The sequence below is a fragment of the Ascaphus truei genome, chromosome 5 (assembly GCF_040206685.1).
Source record: "Ascaphus truei isolate aAscTru1 chromosome 5, aAscTru1.hap1, whole genome shotgun sequence".
NCBI classification, from domain to species: domain Eukaryota; kingdom Metazoa; phylum Chordata; class Amphibia; order Anura; family Ascaphidae; genus Ascaphus; species Ascaphus truei.
The window spans coordinates 194,179,587-194,199,509 of NC_134487.1; the positions used below are offsets into that span (position 1 = coordinate 194,179,587).

General features: G+C 46.7%; 1 protein-coding gene across 5 annotated transcripts in view; it reads right to left on the reverse strand.

The window, feature by feature from the left end:
* The window catches only part of BNIP3L (BCL2 interacting protein 3 like), a 162,704-nt gene that overhangs the window by 120,544 nt on the left and 22,237 nt on the right, over nt 1-19,923 (reverse strand). For 4 of the 5 annotated variants that reach the window (XR_012801802.1, XR_012801801.1, XM_075601562.1 and 1 more), the window contains exons 4-6: nt 16,856-16,959; nt 11,869-12,018; nt 9,501-9,588 (exon numbers count right to left, since the gene is read on the reverse strand). Coding sequence is in view for 3 of the 5 variants with exons in the window: in XM_075601562.1 (XP_075457677.1) it covers nt 9,540-9,588; nt 11,869-12,018; nt 16,856-16,959 (303 nt within the window). In the remaining 2 variants the exon portion in view is untranslated. Of the gene's footprint in view, nt 1-9,448; nt 9,589-11,868; nt 12,019-16,855; nt 16,960-19,923 lie in introns of those variants that run through there. The other variant, XM_075601565.1, reaches the window with a different exon arrangement.

The window sequence follows — 19,923 nt, forward strand, 5'->3', positions numbered from 1 at the left end:
ACGTCCCTTCGTGAGCGCCTTACCATCGTATGTTCGTGACACGAAGGATGCACTGTTAAAACTTGAGGACGTGACTGTTGACCCTTGCACTTTACTTGCTTGGATGTGGAGGGGCTCTATATGAGCATCCCCCACCCATTTGGTATGGGGGCTGTTGCCCATTTTTTTAAATCAAGAAGACTTGATCTGGTTAAACATAATGAGTTTAAATAATAAGAAACCTATAAGATTTATAGGCACATTTAGTGATCAATGGGGTACCATATACCGGATCCTCAATAACCACTGGCACATTCTTATGATTGATCATGATTTGAGTAATGTTCTTAAACCATCTCCAAATCTTACCAGTAGACGGAGTCGCAACTTAAAAGGATATTTTGGTACAAAGCCACTCTTCGGTTAAAACTACAAGGACCTGGTTGGGCCCGAAACCAATTGGTTCATACTCATGTGGCAGGTGCAAAGCCTGCAAATATGTGCCAAAAATGAAGGAATTTGCTGATTCAACTAGAAAGCAAACATTTATTATCCAAGATTTTATTAACTGTATTACCACAGGTATAATATACCTGATCGTGTGCGACTGTGGGACACTGTATGTCGGAAAAACTCATAGGCAGTTTAAAATCAGGATACTGGAGCATTTAGGAACTATTAGGAATGCCTCCGACACACCAGTAGATCGCCATATAATTGAACACAGCGGAGACAATGGTAAACTTACCTTTATTGGCATTGATCATATACCATGGGGCCCAAGAAAAGGCGATTGGGACAAGAAGTTACTCCAGAGGGAGTGCAAGTGGATTTATACTTTAAAAACACTTAGCCCTCAGGGCCTGTATGAGCGATTTATTTTTTCCCCATTCTTATGAATGTATGGAACTGTAGACTAGAATATACTCCCATATATTTCTATCATGAGGAGGGGATCCAGGGATATAGTGTAAGCCTAGATGTCCGTTTTGACCTGAGGGGCGGACAGAGTAGGTTAGTACACTTCTACAAGTTAACATTAATACTGTTTAATCGTTGGATGTCTAGTTCCATACAATAGTAAATTATTTTACCCTTTTCACTTGCACTCCATTACTGTCCCAATCAAGCAGGTTGATATCTAGTGTTAGAAACTATAGCAACTGAACATTTTGATCTTTTCACTATCTACAGTGTCACATTTGTGACTATACCCGAGTGGGAGTAGGTGTGCTACTATTGATCTACACAGAGATAACAGCAGATCCTATTCTCTTCATTTAATGTTATGAGGAGGGGATCCAGTGTAAACTTAGATGTCCGTTTTGACCTGTTGGGGCGGGCAAAGCAGGTTCGCGCACTCCTACATATTTACACTGTATTTGTCTGGTCTGTTGTTGTTCAAGATCATTTGTTTCCTTTTGATCTACGTCTATCTAATGCACACTTAATGACAATTGTCAACAATGCTGTTGTTTGTATCATGTAGCTACTTAGCATATACTTTCTGCATATAGGTATACATTATTAGTTATTGGTTATGGCCATTGCTTCTGTATATGACCACCCCATATACTACTGTGTCCTTAATCTAGTGGAACAGCAAAGAGGTTTATTTTAGTATTCCGTTTACATTAGATTTAAGTAAGACTGCCAGGTTTGTTCATTGGTGGATATCCGTTAGCCACTCCCCCTTAGTGGACATAAAGGACGCTGGATGACCCACACCAGCACCTCCCTTGACAAAGCACCTATTCCTAGCGCGAAACGTTCGTTGGTCATGACATCATCGCATTGACATCTGCGGAGGCACGTGATGAACCGCCCCCCACCCTCGTGGAAACTGGTTGTATACCGCTGCATTGCGATTCAATTGTTACTATTATTTTATCACGGAGGGTCACATATTCATATCTGTTACCAGGTGTTTGTGTTTCTCTGCATTGAGACTGGTGGGTATTGCTATGATTTTGCCACTATGACTATTTATATGTGAGGATTCGCCATCCCGGCGTTCAAGGACCATCTCACCTTACTGGCCCTCCGGTGACAGACACTCAAGATGCGCATTCTTCTGGTCCTGTGACACGCGCACACCTTGCGCAGTCTGCTCCGGCATCTGCAGATCCCGCCCCTCGCCTGGGTGTACGACGCGGACGCTCATCCAGCCTTCCCGCTGACGCACGCAGTAAACTCCACGCCCACTCTGTTGCTCAACAGAAACCAGCGTGGCAGTGATGCGCGCTCTAGGCTCCCCCCCTGCTCTGACGTCTCGCAGAACCGGCGTGGGAGTAGCACTCTCTCTAAATCCTGCCCTCTGAAATCTGTGACACGCGCGGACTGCAAGCAACCTCCTACCTGATCAGACTGCATCATCGGGCACACCTGCGTGCACCAGCCGTCTATTAGGTTTCACTTCCTGGTTACTCCCCTGCTTGCTATAGGAGCCTCCTCCTTTATATACCCTTCACTTTCAGCTTACCTTTGCTGAGCATAGTCGTTGTGACGCCGTGCCTTGCCACATCTAGTTCCTGAACCTTGCCTGACCTTGTTGCTGTTACCTCACGTTGCCTGAACCCTGCTTGTACCTTGGACTCCCACTTTCTCTACTCCTGATCTGGCTTGTTGACCTTTCTCCTGGCTCCTGTCCTGACCTTGGCTGAAGTACTCCTACGATCCGACTATCTCCTATCCCTGCACCTGGCTACGTACCACGACTATCCGATACTCTCCAATCCTGAACCTGGCTACGCACACTGACGATCCACAGCTCTCCACTCCTGAACCTGGCAAGTACCCAACTACTCTAATAACTATAATCCTGACCTGGCCTGAACGACTACTCTACACTCTAGGCGCGCCCCGGCGTGGGCTGTGGGTCAGCGTATCTCAGTTCCCTGCCTCAGCAATGCGGTCACGCTTCGTTTGTGGTGAGCTACGCGTTACAATATACACACATTGTGTCGTCGTCTCACTATTTCTCATTAAAACTATGTGACTAAAAAAACTACCTATTGTGCATAAACTAAGCGCTAAAACTAATTCAAAATGTGCTCAATGTTTGAGATAATACCAAACTAGATATTAATTATAGTGATTACTAAGTGGAGAAATCTAATGTGACAGCAGCCTAGGGAAACTCACACAAATGCTCCCTTGTGCAAAAGTTTAAAACAGATATGAAAAATAAAATGCAATTCCCGGCGCTAGAAAAAAATGGAATAAAATACCAATCAATAAAGTCCAATAGTTTGTGTCAGCCTTTCACAATGGATCACAGTCCCACAACGAATACCAGTGGTGCCTTGATTTTCCTAAAGAAGATGAAGAGAATACACAGCCATTGCGCAGTATCACAAGGATATTTGAAATCCCTTACCCCAGAAATAAGCCTACTTACAAAATAGCAGACTTGAAAGTTCGGTGGATAGAATCTGTGCTTGCTTTAAAGGCTTTCTTACATCAGACTTCTCATGATGTATTTCCAGTCGTCTGTCCCAAAATTCTCCGTTGACATACACACCACAGATCATCCAAACGACAAGATGAGAGAAAAACCAAATAGAGCAATAATGCTACAAAATACTTTTACTCACAAACGATTAAAACTCTGGTAGGACACACTTACAATGTATCCTGCCTTTAAAAAAAAGCTGTGTGTGCTGAGCACGCGCATAGTAAGTGAAACTTCTTTGACTTTTGTCACAGAAATTGTATTTGTGTTGGTGATGTTTTAATTAAAAATCAAAATACAATTTCAGTTACAAAACGCAAATAAATTTGACTTAGAATGCGCGTGCTCGGCACACATCCCATGTATTAGCTATTTGCACTAAGTGTGAATTCCTTGTGTGTATGTGTGTCAGTGTGTGTGTATGTGTGTCAGTCAGTGTGTGTGTATGTGTGTCAGTCAGTGTGTGTGTGTGTGTGTGTCAGTCAGTGTGTGTGTATGTGTGTCAGTCAGTGTGTATGTGTATTTGTGTCAGTGTGTATGTGTAAGTCAGTGTGTGTGTCAGTCAGTGTGTGGGGGTGTGTGGGTGTGTCAGTCAGTGTGCGGGGGTGTGTGGGTGGGTCAGAGTGTGCGGGGGTGTGTGGGTGAGTCAGTCAGTGTGCGGGGAGGGGTGGGTGAGTCAGTCAGTGTGCGGGGAGGGGTGGGTCAGTCAGTCAGTGGGCGGGGAGGGGTGGGTCAGTCAGTCAGTGTGCGGGGAGGTGTGGGTGGGTCAGTCAGTCAGTGTGCGGGGAGGTGTGGGTGGGTCAGTCAGTCAGTGTGCGGGGAAGTGTGGGTGGGTGGGTCAGTCAGTCAGTGTGCGGGGAGGTGTGGGTGGGTCAGTCAGACAGTGTGCGGGGAGGTGTGGGTGGGTCAGTCAGTCAGTGTGGGGGAGGGGGTGTGGGTGGGTCAGTCAGTGTGTGGGGGGGGGGGTGTGGGTGGGTCAGTCAGTGTGTGTGGGGGGGTGTGTGGGTGGGTCAGTCAGTGTGGGGGGGGGGGGGTGGGGGGGGTCAGTCAGTGTGTGGGGGTGGGTGGGTCAGTCAGTGTGTGGGGGGGGGTGTGGGTGGGTCAGTCAGTGTGTGGGGGGGGGTGGGTCAGTCAGTGTGTGTGTGGGGGGTGGGTCAGTCAGTGTGTGTCCAGTCAGTGTGTGGGGGGGGGGGTGGGTGGGTCAGTCAGTGTGTGGGGGGGGGTGGGTCAGTCAGTGTGTGGGGGGGGTGGGTGGGTCAGTCAGTGTGTGGGGGGGGGTGGGTGAGTCAGTGTGTGGGGGGGGTGGGTGGGGGGGGTGGGTGGGGTCAGTCAGTGTGTGGGGGGGTCAGTCAGTGTGTGGGGGTGTGTGTCAGTGTGTGTGTGTGTGTCAGTCAGTGTGTATGTGTGTATGTGAGTCAGTATGTGTGTATGTGTCAGTGTGTATGTATGTGTGTGTGTGTGTCCTGCCCCCCTCTCTCCTGACTCTCCCCAGCACACTTGTCCTCCCCCCCAGCACCCTTATCCTTTCTCTGCACCCAGACCCTTTCAGCAGTCCGCCCCCCTCGCCCCCCCCCCCCATTCCTACCAGATCGCAGCACAGAGGAGATGGAGGCAGTGTCGGTGGGGGGAGAGGGAGAAGCGCGTCATCGTCAGCTGTTGCCGACTCGGAGGCTTCTGATGGTGCTGTGGGGGACGTGGCGGACGCAGCGCACTCATCACCCCCCTCCTCCCCCCCCGTTACCGGAGCAGTTCTATGCCTCGGCCGGGGCATGCACCGGGAGGAGAGGCCGCAGGAGATCAGTGCCTGCATAGAGCCCCTGGGAGCAGTGTGGGCTTCAGTGTCCCTGTGAGGAGAGTCATGGCGTCTCGAGCGTCGCCATGACTACCGGGCATGCGCAGCATATCAATGGGCGGGGAATCAGCGGCGCCGTCACAACTGCGCATGCGCGGCATGGCAGCGGCCGTTAGGAGCGGCGGCTATTGCCGCCGCATATGTCACGATGTGTGGGGGGGAGATAGGGCTCGGGGGGGGGGGGCGATTAGGAGCGGCGCCGGCGGATCTGATTTGTGGAGCGGGTGTGATGTCAGTGTTGGGGTCGGGCTGAGCCAGAACACAGCCCGGCCTCAACTGCCAGCACTGACGTCACATCCGTTTCATTTCTGTCCCCACAATTCTTTTTTGCCCCATCACGAATGAGGTGCCACTAAGGAAGTTTCACTTCAAAAAGACACTGATTTGCCGTCCGCAACATGAGATATACCCGACCGGCTAAAGCAGCGCTGGATCAGCGTCCTCCTTCTCCACTCGTGGCCACGGGCGTTCGGATGCTTCCCAATGACATCACTGCTTCTCTCCGGTGTAGTCACAAGTAGCAGATGGGAAATCTCTTTGGCTCCGTCCTACGCGTTTCGTAACCACCCGGTTACTTCCTCAGGGGATTTGGAGCCATACTCTAATGCCTATCCTTATATACCTCTATGATTAACTATTTAACCCTTTACTTTCTGGGCTAAGCTGATTTCTGGTCTTATTAGCAGTGCATGCGGTATCTTCAATTTTAAACATACACAAGGGTCATACACTGACAATAATATTTACAAACATATTGCAAATCCACATTTTAACCATAAGAAAATAAATATACGAGAAATACCCACAAAAGACATATAATTAACATAAGATTGTTAGTAAAATATACCCATATTGAAAATATTAAAAACTAATCCAACAGAGCAAGATAGAACCAGATTCTATCCACCGAACTTTCAAGTCTGCTATCTTGTAAGTAGGCTTATTTCTGGGGTAAGGGATTTAAAATATCCTTGTGATACTGCGCAATGGTTGTGTGTTCTCGTCATCTTCTTTAGGAAAATCAAGGCACCACTGGTAATCGTTGTGGGACTGTGATCCATTGTGAAAGACTGACACACAAACTATTGGACTTTATTGATTGGTATTTTATTCCATTTTTTTCTAGCGCCGGGAATTGCATTTTATTTTTCATTTCTCATTAAACAATTGATTATTTATTTTATTTTTTTTCCAATTTTTTTTACTTTATTGGAATCATAGAATAAAAACAAAATGAACAGAGACAGAAACAGTGAAGTCATGGGCACATGACTAAATTATACAGAGTGAGTCCAATAAAGCATTTTTCTTTTTTACGGTTAGGGTAAAGAAAAGGACAGGAGGGGGGGGGGACAAACAGAAAGGAGGAAAGGGAGGGGGTGGGGAGAAGGATGAGGGGATGGAGGGAGGAGAAGAGAAAGGAAGTAGAACAACCTATTTGCAATCTTACAACATATATACAATTCGGTGCTGATATATACACTTTTTAGGGTATTGGCTGATACCTTGTACCCTTGTTTGAGCAAGCCAGGGAGGGAGAGGTAAAAGGGGGGGGGGGGAGAGGCAATGGGGAGGGGGAAGGTTAAATGCTGGGGAGATTTGGAAGTGGGGGAGCTGGATGCATACAACCTTCCCATTGTAGGTTTCCCGAAGGATAGTGTTGCTGTTCAGTCCATTGTTTTGGAGGCAGCCTCCGAAGAGGCGCGTCGCCCAAAAAGTTCAGGCGGATCGCCCCCTTAGCAGGGCTTCTTCCTCCCATCACTAGCTCCGTGTGGCTCTGTGCTGTGAAGACCAGCGTCAGTCACTGGGTCGCTCACAAGTCCGAGGGGGTATCCCAGTTCGCCAAAGCTCGAAGTCAGTCGGGGGTAGGTCGACGATCGAGGAGCCCTGGAGAGGAGCGGCGTTGGGAGCGACGTAGGTTGAGGCATGGATCCCTCTCAGGTGAGTGGGATCATGTGAGTTATTCAAAGGAGCTCCGGGAAAGGGGGCCAGGTAGAAAGTTATGGGGTGGGCTAAAGTGTTGAGGGGTGATGGAGGCGAGGGAGAGGGTGGGCCAATTTTTGCGAGCAGGGTGTATCTGGGGGGGGGGGGGTTGAGAAGGGACGAGGGAAGGGGGAAAAGGCAGGAGGATGGGGGGGGAAGGGTGGGGGGGAAGGGGGATGGGTGGGGGGGAGGAGAGACAGGTGGGGGTGGGAGGGGTCTGGGAAAAAGGGGGGGAGGGAATGGGCTGTAAATTGGTTGCAGGTAGCTGGGGATTTCTCCAGGGTTCTGCCACCACAGATCCAGCCACGGGTAGCGGAATGGTAGTATTGACATCTGGCACAGTGAGGGGGTGAGAAAAGGTAAGTAGAGGGCTGGACCTCCCTATGGGTGAGTTCTCTTACAGCGTTCGTGGGGCTTCAAATGGACAGGAGGTATATGAGGGGAGTTGGGGAGGGGTAGCCAGGTAAAGGGATTGTTCACGATCATCTAAGTTTGTGGAGTAATATAGGAATACAGGTAACTACTTGCACTGGCTGGGACAGCATGCTGTCTGTTGTAGGGCTTAACTCTTTTGTGCTCGGAAGCAGAGCCTTTAGCCATGACAGGGGGAAGACTACAAGGCCTTAAGGCAGTCTCTGGTTTGCTAGGCGCACCGAGGTGCGGGGGGTCTCCGCAGGGTCAGGTCTAGTCGGGACCGTCTCACGGTTTTGTGGAGGATGTACTCCAAGGGCCTTCAGGAACTCTTGTGTCTCCTCTGGGTTAGAGATGGTAAAGTAGCGCCCAATCACGAGGACCACCAGCTTGAAGGGGAAGCCCCATCTATATTTGATGCCTCGATCTCCGAGGATGGAAGTGAGGGGCTTCATCTATCTCCGTCTGCTGATGGTGACCCTGGAGAGGTCGCCGAAAATTTGAATTATATTGTCTTCAATGCGGAGGTCTCCCACTCCTCTGCTAGCAGACATGATCTTTTCTTTAGTAGAGTATACATGAAGCTTCACAAGAACGTCTCTACGTCGGTTCGGGTCAGTTGACTTAGGCCCCAGAGCTCGTTGCGCTCGGTCCATTTGCAAGTCATGTTCGGTAAGATCCGGAACCAGGGTCAGGAAGGTCTTGCGCAAGTAGGCCTGGAGGGAGTCAGGAGATATAGATTCTGGTATATTTCTGATGCGCAGGTTTTGTCTGCGCTCTCTGTTCTCCTGATCCTCCAGGGCGTCCTTAAGTTCGTTAATTGCGTGGCCTAGCCCGACTACTTCATCATCTGAGTTAGATTGGGCCAGTAGGATCCCCTCTATTTTAGACTCCAATTTGTCCGTGCGCTTGGTTAGGCAGCCCAAGTCTGACCTGAGCTCGTCCAGGGCCATTGTTATGTGACCGGGTTCTGGGTTCATTTTGCTTTCCCTGGCATTCTCACCACTTCAGGGGCTGATTTAGAGGGTTTTCGGGAGATTTTCGGTGGTGGTGGAAAGTGCTAATTCTGTGGATATACTTAGGAGGGTGTCGGGAGCTCCCTTTCTATCCGACCATCCTCGGTGACGTCACCGGAAGTCTCCTCACAATTGATTATTTTCTAGCCATTATATGGCTTTTAGTAGTGTCTGTCCTTCCACAATGATGGGAGCAGTGGCTATATGTGATTGATGCCTAATGAGTACCTGAAATGTTATAATTGGGACCACTGAGCCCCACCATTATATGCTATTACACTGTGTGCAGGAAATAGGGTACTTGGGGAGCTATCTGTCATCGCCTTCCTTTTGTCGCATATCTTGTATATGTTATCCCTATATGCACCGGATATATAAGCATTTTCAGCTATATCAAATTAGGTGAGCGGTTTTCCATTTGATGTGTCTCGTTGGATCTCAACCACCAGTCTATCCAGAGGTTACAGGGGCCGACAGGCAGAGTTCTACAGCACAGACATGGGTGTACCACTCCTGCTATGCGTGGATCTCCCGTCCAGAGCTGGAACACTGCCTGTCCTATCTGGATTTCTCCTCTATACAGGACAAGGTTTGCTGGTGGCTCTGAATATAATAATCGAGAGATGTTTACTCCCTGCTTGTTTACATGGATTAATCACGATGAGGAATAGAAGTAACTCGGACAGTTCTCTGAACCCACAAGATAACTTGAGCGGTGTCCAGGGTTTGAGAGACGAGTGGGGGTGCTTTGAATCATGCTTAACATGGTGCAAAGTTCAAATGCACAAATGTGACAGTAACACACCTTCACAGGGTTACGTGTTTGTCTCCAGTCCATTCTCGCTCAATAGGAACTGGCAGATGGCATCGTCAGTCTTTTACCAATATAGATACTGAAATACAAAAAGAAAAGGTTTGTTTTTAACAAAGAACAAAAAACTCAAAGCAGAATTCTGCAGCAGTGAAGGGGTTAAAGTACAAAGACAAGAGGACTAAAAATACTGTGATTGTAATTTTCTCGAGGCAGGATCTTCCTTTGCCTTGTTCTCATTTACATGCTGCTCTTATCCCCATTGTTTTATTTTCCATGTTGTAATTTTGTAAATAGTGTTGACTCTACAGAAAGAAAATGATACACTCAAATATAATTGTAACAATTATATGAAGACGGGTAGAATGTGTTAGACACTTGTTACAAAATACTTCAATGTTTCTGCTCTGATTTTTACATCGAGAATGCAATATGTTCACACACTATACACAGAACTCATGTACAGCTGCTGCTGCCATTTGAGAATTAAACTGTAAACATTACAATGTCTGTAAAATTGTCACCAAGCTTTGTAAAGTATTATGCTAAATTCAAAGCTACAGACCAAGCAATATCCTGCAAGTGTGTTTTTTTTTTTTTTTTTAAATAAAACAGATCTTTACTTGTAGATCTGGCACACCCCTATTTGAGCCCTGCCCTCTCTCTAGCAGGGCACAAGTTCAATTGACTGTCTGGTCACATGATCTTCCCCACAGAACTTTGCATCTTTGGCCCTATTCTGCTGCACTGACAGCTATTTAGTGAACACCGAGCCAAATCTTTGCCGATCGATCACAGGAGGAGAACGGATCGATTGGCAACTTAGCTATTTACTTATCATTGTGTGGATTGTATTGATACACATATTAAAAAGGGGAAAAAATAAAATTGAAAAAAAAAATGGCAGCTTAGATTGCTGCTTTAAAAAAGTCAAGTAGCTCTCAGTTAAAAAAAAACATGATATTGTGCATGAGACTCAGAAGCTGCTCTGGAGGTTACTGTATGGGCCTTGGAACAGAAACGTAAGGAGAAGAGCAGAACTAAAACGATCTGTAGGCACACCTACCTGTTCAAAGACCACATGGACCTTAAAGTTTTTATACATGTTGTTGCTTGACAAACAGAAACTTCTTCTTTGAGTGCTGGCTTCTCCTTTCGTTTCTGTCTGGCACCTATTACAACTGATGGCAAACCTGCTTTTTTACCCACTTGTAAGATCTCTTTTCCATGGCTATGGGTATTGAACTACAGAGTGTTAGAATAGATCAAGTGAAAACAGGCTCAGATCTCTGAACTCCGAGATGTTGTGGGATTGTCATTCAGATTAAAAACTTGTAATGATTAATTATTTGATTCATGGCCTTGCAGTTCAGTGGAATAACACATTTATAAACTGACTGAGAATAAATGTCACACTTGTCTAGACTCGGGATTATAACAAAAACAAAAGGGATCTAAGTTTCACAGGACCCGATATAGCAGCTGTAACTGTGCTGCCACAAGGGGACCTGAGCTGACAGACCTATATAAAGAGGCCGCAACCTCCTGTTCGGCAAGCTTGGCTTAATTAAATGCGCTGAATCCGCACCCAGAAGAAACGTTTAACATAATTTTATTTAGGTCTCACATATGATGACTGTCCTCACTGTATTCTTTTTTAAATCTATTAGATTGTAAGCTCTTTGGAGCAGGGATTCCTTTTCCTAAATGTTACTTTTATGTCTGGAACACTTCTCCCCTTTATGTGTTATTTATATTATTTGTTATTTATATGGATTGTCACGTGTATTACTGCAGTGAAGCGCTATGTACATTAATGGTGCTATATAAATAAAGACATACATATATAGCAGTGACACAGGCAAATATGCAGCGCGAGACAATCTAAGGCCGCGCTCAGGGTGGGGGCGTTGCTGCGTGCGCACTTTCGGGACTCTTACCTGATTTGCTATTGCAGTTCCTCAAGTGGCTGCGGCATTGCGCGCGTCGATGCTGCTATATTTTGACGAGACAAGTCAATTTGAGATTTGGGGCTGCAATCGCGTGATGCCAGCGTCACGTGAGATGGTTCAGCCAATGATCGCGAACCAGCTCGTGACACGTTCGCCATGCCCCCGATCGCCTCCCCAATCTCCTGCAGCCTAGTGCAAACATCGCTGGGGCTGCAAAAAGTTGCGCGCTGGCACACACGATAGCGTGCGCCCGTGCCGCTACCATGAGCTCGGCCTAACACAGACAATCGCAGTTACACTGCAATACGTCACTGTCCCCTCCGCCACTGAAAGGGTTAGTAAAGTGCTTTGCTTGTTTGTGTCCCTGTTAGGGGCAGTTAGTTTTGGGTTCAACGCAGCCCCGCACTCACCCAAGCCCCAGAGCCAGCACGTGGGAGATGAACAGAGAAGGGATGAAAACTTTCAGGAACTCTGCAGAGAAAATGCCCCCTTTCTTCATGGCTCCAGTCTTCCTCATGCTCAAGGAAACGGACTGCTTGGGGTGGCGGAAATGAAACTCCCTGAGGGGAAAAATAGGAGCGAGTAAGACTGTGGTGTGTATAAGAACAGAGAGAGAAACTCCTTACGGAAGACAAATAGATTGTAAGGTGTCCTTATAGAAGAGTAATAGGAGAGATTTAGAAAGTGGTGTGTCATGGGGCAGAGATAAACTTTCTACAGACGGTGCCTCCTCACTTCTGAAATTCTGAGAACTAGGCACCCATAAGAAGGTGACACTAACTCTATAGTGCTTGCAATTAGATTTCTCACAAGATGTATATATTGTAACAAGAACACGTATAACAGCAAAGTTACATAGTAGATGAGGTTGAAAAAAGACATATACGTCCATCAAGTTCAATCTATGCTAAATTTAGACAACAGATACTTTATCCTATATCGATACTTACTTATTGATCCAGAGAAAGGCAAACAAAAAACCCCAGTGTCATATCATCCAATGATATCTCATAAGGGGGAAAATAAATTCCTTCCCGATTAAGAATTGGCAATCGGATTAATCCCTGGATCAACATCCTTCCCATTTATACTTATTTGGTATATCCCTGTATACCTTTTCTTTATAAAAAGATGTCCAACTTTTTTTGAACAAATCTATTGTATCTGCAATCACAGTCTCCATGGGTAATGAATTCCACATTTTAACTGCCCTTACTGAAAAGAACCCTTTCCTTGGATGCTGGTGAAATCTCTTTTCATCCAAACTAAAGGGATGTCCCTGAGTCCTTTGTACTGCCCTTGGGATGAATAGTTCATTTGAAAGCTCCTTGTACTGTCCCCAAATATAAGTGTATATACTTATCATATCCCCTTTTAGATGCCCCTTTTCTAATGTAAATAAATCTAAATTAGCTAACCTCTCCTAATAAGTTAGATTGTCCATCCCCTTTATTAATTTGGTGGCTCTTCTCTGCACTCTCTCTAGTTCCATAGTGTCTTTTCTAGGGAGTGGTGCCCAAAATTGTACTCTATATTCAAGGTGTGGTCTTACTAATGCTCTGAATAGGGGCATAATTATGTTTACATCCCTTCCATCCATTGCCCATTTAATGCAAGATAAGATCTTGTTTGCCTTTGCAGCTACTGCATTACTTTGGGCACTATTGCTAAGCCTGCCATCTTCAAGCACTCCTAAATCCTTCTCAATCAAGGATTCCCCCAATTTATCCCCATTTAATTTGTAAGTCGCCTGTTTATTCTTCCCAAATGCAAAAACTTACATTTATCTGTATTAAACCTCATCTGCCATTTACCTGCCCAAGTTTCCAGTCTCTCCAAGTCCTTATGGAGAGAAATTACATCCTGCTCTGATTCTACTACCTTACACAATTTAGTATCATCAGCAAAGATGAAGACTTTGCTCTCAAAGCCAACCTCAAGGTCATTAATAAACAAGTTAAAAAGCAGGGGTCCCAGTACCGATCCCTGAGTTACTCCACTCACGACCCTAACCCAACCTGAAAAAGTTCCATTTATGACAACCCTCTTTTGTTTGTCCTTCAACCAGTTTTCAATCCAGGTGCATATATTGTCACAGAGTCCAATTTTCTTTATTTTGTACACCAACCTCTTGTGTGGAACCATATCAAAAGCCTTTGCAAAATCTAAGTAGACCACATCAATTGCATTACCCTAGTCTAAATTCCTACTTACCTCCTCAAAGAAACAAATAAGGTTAGTTTGGCAAGATCTATCCTTCATAAATCCATGCTGACTATTACTAATAATTTTGTTTTCCATTAGGTATTCCTGAATATTATCCCTTATTACAGCTGCAGTTCAAATTGCCATTTAAAAATAATATATATATATATATTCCATTCAATATGTGCATCAATACAATCTGCACACTGACAAGTGATTAGCTAAGTTACAGATAGATCTGTTCTCCTGTAATCAATCGCTTGGTCAGGGATATTTAATTCAGTTCTTGCACAGCATTTTGGGCAATGTAGTTCCTAGAATATGATTGACTAGGCAGTTACAAGATACAAATGGTTCACTGCTAGAGAGAGGGCGGGTCTCAAGAGCAAGAGCCTATCAGAAGGGGAACGGGGCTGTCACTTTGGAAATGCTTCCTACATTAAAAACATTAAAAATGTTTTTAAAACATTTTTTTTAAAAATATTTTCTCATAGTACAGAACAGATTTTAAAATTAATAAAAAAAAAAAAAAAAACACATGTAGGATATTGCTTGAACTGTTGCTGTAAACCTTCAAGTAGTTTTCCCACAATTGAAGTCAGACTTACAGGTCTGTAATTCCCCGGTTGTGATCTAGCTCCCTTTTTAAATATAGGCACCACATCTGCTTTATGCCAATCTTGTGGTACTGAGCCTGTGGAAATGGAGTCCTTGAATATTAACTATAATGGTTTGGCTATTACTGAACTTAACTCCTTGAGAACTCTTGGATGTATGCCATTGGGGACAGGTACCTTGTTTACTTTATTTTTTTTCAAGCTGCCTATGAACGTCTTTCTCAGTTAACCAATTGCTCATTAATATGGAGGTTGTGGCTTCCTCCTGCGGCACTACTATTAAAATTGATGCTTCCCTGGTAAACACAGAGGCAAATAATTTGTTTAATACCTCTGCTTTTTCCTTATCTCCAATAATCTGCCTGCCCATCTCACACTGAAAAGGTCCTATATTTTCTTTTCTAATTTTTTTTTGTTATTAAAGTATTTAAATAACTTTTTAGGGTTGATCTTACTTTCTATTGCAATCCTTTTTTCATTATCCATTTTTGCTAATTTGATTGCCCTTTTGCAATTTTTGTTACATTCCTTATAATTCTGATACGATGTCTCTGTCCCTTCTGACTTAAAGAATCTAAACGCCTACCTCTTCTTTTCCATTTCCTCCCCTACCTGTTTATTTAGCCACATTGGTTTTGTCTTATTTCTTTTATACTTATTACCCAAGGGAGTTTGCGTTTCTAACACTGTTTTAAAGACTGACCATTTATCTTCTACATTTTTCCCTGCAAATGCATCATACCAATGTATTACTTGTAGATTAGTCCTCAGTTTATTAAAATCTGCCTTTCTAAAGTTTAAGGTCTTTGTTGAACCCAAGTAATCTGTTTTTTGATAATTTATTTCAAATGAGACCATGTTATGATCGCTGTTACCCAAATGTTCCAGGACTTGAATATTTGTCATTACTTCTACATTGTTTGATATTACCAAATCCAGTATTGCCCCTCTCCTGGTTGGTTCCTCAATAATTTGGGTCATATGATTGTCTTTAGGCACCCCCAAAAACCTGTTTCCTTTTGTTGTAATGCCAAATCTCATTGCCCAAGACTATGTCTGGATAATTAAAATCACCCATTATGCAAACATGACCTAGTTTGATGTCTTCTCCATTTGCAAAAGTATTTTAGCTTCCTCAATACACAGATATTTGGTGGTTTATAGCATATCCCTACAAACATTTTCTTTATACTTTTACCTCCACTGCTAATTTCTATCCACAAGGTCTCTACATTTTCATCATTCCCTTCATAAACATCTTCCCTTATAACAGGTTTTAGATCCGGTTAAACATATAAACATACTCCACCTCCTCTTCTCTTTGTTCGATCCTTCTGAAAAAGGGAATAACCCTCTAAATTAACTGCCCAGTCATGAGCTTCATCCCACCATGTTTCAGTAATGCCTATGATATCATACTGCTCCCTTGCAGCTATTAATTCAAGCTCCCCCATTTTACCTGTCAGGCTTCTTGCATTAGCAAGCATGCATTTCAGTTTTTTTTTTTTCAACCTGTACGATTATCTTATTTGTTTCTTTTTTTCTGCGCCAACTTGGTTTAGTCTTTAGAAGCTTTCTAGTATTATCTGTATTTACTATGAGTGTTTCGCTGCTTGTCGAAATAGCACTTACCCCCATTCTACCTCCATACCACCTTGTATTCTCATCTATTCTATTTAGTTTGTTATATTTTCATTCTCCTCCCCCCTCCATCCTAGTTTAAAATCTCCTCCAACCTTTTTAACATTCTCCCCCCTAGCACAGAAGATCCCTCTTCATTGAGGTGCAATCCGCCCCTAGAATATAGACGGGACCTCTCAGAAAAGGAGTCCCAGTGCTCTACAAACCCAAAACCCTCCTTCCTACACCACTTTCTTAGTCATACATTAACCTCCCTAAGAAAGACCAACTCGGTTGAAACGCGTGAGAGGAGGTTCTCTTTTTTTGTCTGTGGATTGTATCAGTTTTATGTAGATCAATAAATAATTTTTACACTTTCTTTACTGGTGAGTTTTGATCAGGGTCAGGAGCGGCGTGACTGCTGATCATTTTCTCTATGACTGTGCTACCACGATCGGACGGACGCCGAGGAGGGACGCTAGACACCCATTCTGGGTGGTACGCCGAGGCAGGAGGCGGGAGGACCGGTATTAATCGTGATTACAAGTGTAACTCCATACCAGTTTACTATTAAGGAATTGGGACATCTGCAGCCACAGTACTATCATTTATTGACGTGACAAAAAAACTAATTTAAAGTGCGCAACTAAAAACCTCTATTGTGAAAGGAAATATTCCCAAATGAACACTTCTGTGATATATATATAAAACACAACAACCTTTGTACTAGCAAGTTAAGGTCTGCAGCTGTAGATAAAGGGAGTGACTCAACACCCCTGATACTGAAACACAAAAAACAAAAGTGCAGACGCATATGGTGAAGTAAGTTCAATATTATTAATATATAAAAAAGGTAAGATATCTGCGTACATCAATTCAGATTAAAATAGGCATATCGTGCACTTAGGTCATATGTTACCCGGCACCACCAGGACCACAGGACTGCAGAACTTACTTTGGGGGTATATTTTCAGGTCTACTTGACCAGTCAGACACCCAGTCTGTACTGTTCTTTAAAGCATCTGCTTCTTTCTCTCCATCCACAGGTTCCTCTTCAGACTGGAAGAAAAGCAGAAAGACTGAAAGAGTTTGCACTTGGACGCTATATGAATGAGAAGCATAAAGAGAGTATGACTGCAGCCCAACAACAATTACAAAATATATTGCAGTGCTCTTAGCATGACAGACACAACCTTTGTGCATGGCAGATGACTGCACAAACACAAGCAATTCAGAAGAAGAACATGATAGTAAATGATAACACTGGGTTAATGGAACAAAGGTGTTCTCATTTAGATTGTCCCTACACCTTCAATGTCAGCGAGGCATATATATATATATATATATATATATATATATATATATATATATATATATATATATATATATATATATATATATATATATATATATATATATATATATATATATATATATATATATATATATATATATATATACAGTGTTCGACAATTGTATACATTTACTCGCCCGGGGCGGGTGGATTTAACCCCCGGGCGAGTAAATATTGGCACAAGCAGCACACGTGTATTTCTCGCGCTGGAGAAAAAGAAAAAAAGCCAGCTCTCTGATCACTGCCTTCGCTCCTCCCCCGCCTCTCAGCAACTTCCCCTCCTCAGCTCATCCCCTCCTCCCCCTTCCGGCAGCCAGCCCCTTCCACGCCTGTCTGCCTCAGGCCCCTGCAGGGCCATCTGTCACCCCCCCTCCCTCCCATCGGGCCATCCGCCCCCCCCCCCCCCCTCCCATCGGACCATCCGCCCCCCCCCCTCCCTCCCATCGGGCCATCCGCCCCCCCCCCTCCCTTCCATCGGGCCATCCGCCCCCCCCTCCCTCCCATCGGGCCATCCGCCCCCTAATCGGGCCATCCGCCCCCCCCCCAACCTCCCATCGGGCCATCCGCCCCCCCTCCCATCGGGCCATCCACCACCCCCTCCCATCGGGCCATCCACCCCCCCCCCCCCTCACCCCAATCTCTCCCGGCCTCCGTGCCCCCCCCTCACCCCACGCGTGCCTCTCCCTGCTCTAAGCAGGGGAAATCCCCTCACCGGAGCCTCTCCCTGCTCTAAGCAGGGGAAATCCCCTCACCGGAGCCTATCCCTGCTCTAAGCAGGGGAAATCCCCTCACCGGAGCCTCACCCTGCTCAGTCTAAGCAGGATACTGCGGTGTCGGCGTCCCCCTCTGGAGGGGGCGCGGCCCCTTGCAGAGGCCCTCCTGCCGTGCGGAGGCCCCCGCTGCCATGTGCGACCCCCCTGCCTTGCAGAGGCCCTCCTGCCGTGCGGAGGCCCCCGCTGCCATGTGCGACCCTCCTGCCGTGCGGAGGCCCCCGCTGCCATGTGCGACCCCCTGCCTTGCGGGTGAGTGTTTGTGTGTGTGAGTGACAGACTGTGTGTGTGTGTGAGTTTGTCTGAGTGAGAGTGGGTGTCTGTGTCTGTGAGTGTGTCACCCTCTCTCCCTCTCCCTGTGTCACTCTCTCCCTGTGTCACCCTCTCCCTCTCCCTGTGTCACCCTCTCCCTGTGTCACCCTCTCCCTCTCCCCTGTGTCTCCCTCTCCCTGTGTCACCCTCTCTCTCCCTCCCTCTCCCTGTGTCACCCTCTCCCTCTCCCTGTGTCACCCTCTCCATGTGTCACCCTCTCCCTGTGTCACCCTCTCCCTGTGTCACCCCCTCCGTGTCACCCTCTCCGTATCACCCTCCCTCTCCCTGTGTCACCCTCTCCCTGTGTCACCCTCTCCCTCCCTGTGTCACCCTCTCCCTGTGTCACCCTCTCCCTGTGTCACCCTCTCCCTCTCCCTGTGTCACCCTCTCCCTCTCCCTGTGTCACCCTCTCCCTCTCCCTGTGTCACCCTCTCTCTCCCTCTCCCTGTGTCACCCTCTCTCTCCCTCTCCGTGTCACCCTATCCCTGTGTCACCCTCTCCTTGTGTCACCCTCTCCCTGTCTCTGTGTCAACCTCTCCCTCTCCGTGTCACCCTCCCTGTCCCTGTCACCCTCCCTGTCCCTGTCACCCTCCCTGTCCCTGTCACCCTCCCTGTCCCTGTGTCACCCTCCCTCTCCCTGTGTCACCCTCCCTCTCCCTGTGTCACCCTCCCTCTCCCTGTGTCACCCTCCCTCTCCCTGTGTCACCCTCCCTCTCCCTGTGTCACCCTCCCTCTCCCTGTGTCACCCTCCCTCTCCCTGTGTCACCCTCCCCCTCCCTGTGTCACCCACCCTCTCCCTCTCCCTGTGTCACCCTCTCCCTGTGTCACCCTCTCCCTGTGTCACCCTCTCCCTGTGTCACCCTCTCCCTGTGTCACCCTCTCCCTGTGACACCCTCTCCCTGTGACACCCTCTCCCTGTGTCACCCTCTCCGTGTCACCCTCCCTCTCCCTGTGTCACCCTCCCTCTCCCTGTGTCACCCTCTCCCTCCCTCCCTGTGTCTCCCTCTCTCCCTCTCCCTGTGTCACCCTCTCCGTGTCACCCTCCCTCTCCCTGTCACCCTCTCCCTGTGTCACCCTCTCCCTCTCCCTGTGTCACCCTCTCCCTCTCCCTGTGTCACCCTCTCTCCCTCTCCCTGTGTCACCCTCCCTCTCCCTGTCACCCTCCCTCTCCGTGTCACCCTCTCCCTGTCCCTGTGTCACCCTCTCCCTGTCCCTGTGTCACCCTCTCCCTCTCCCTGTGTCACCCACCCTCTCCTTGTGTCACCCACCCTCTCCCTGTGTCGCCCTCTCCCTGTCGCCCTCTCCCTCTCTCTGTCACCCTCTCCCTCTCTCTGTCACCCTCTCCCTCTCTCTGTCACCCTCTCCCTCTCTCTGTCACCCTCTCCCTCTCTCTGTCACCCTCTCCCTCTCTCTGTCTCCCTCTCTCTGTCGCACTCTCTCTTTGTCTCTCATTCTCTCACTGTGTGTGTCTCTCATTCTCTCTCTTTCTCTCTGTGTGGGTGTGCCGCTCTCTGTGTGTGTGTGGGTGTCTGTCTGTCTGTCTCTCTCTGTCTCTCTCTGTGAAGCGCTGACGTCCAGACACTGGTT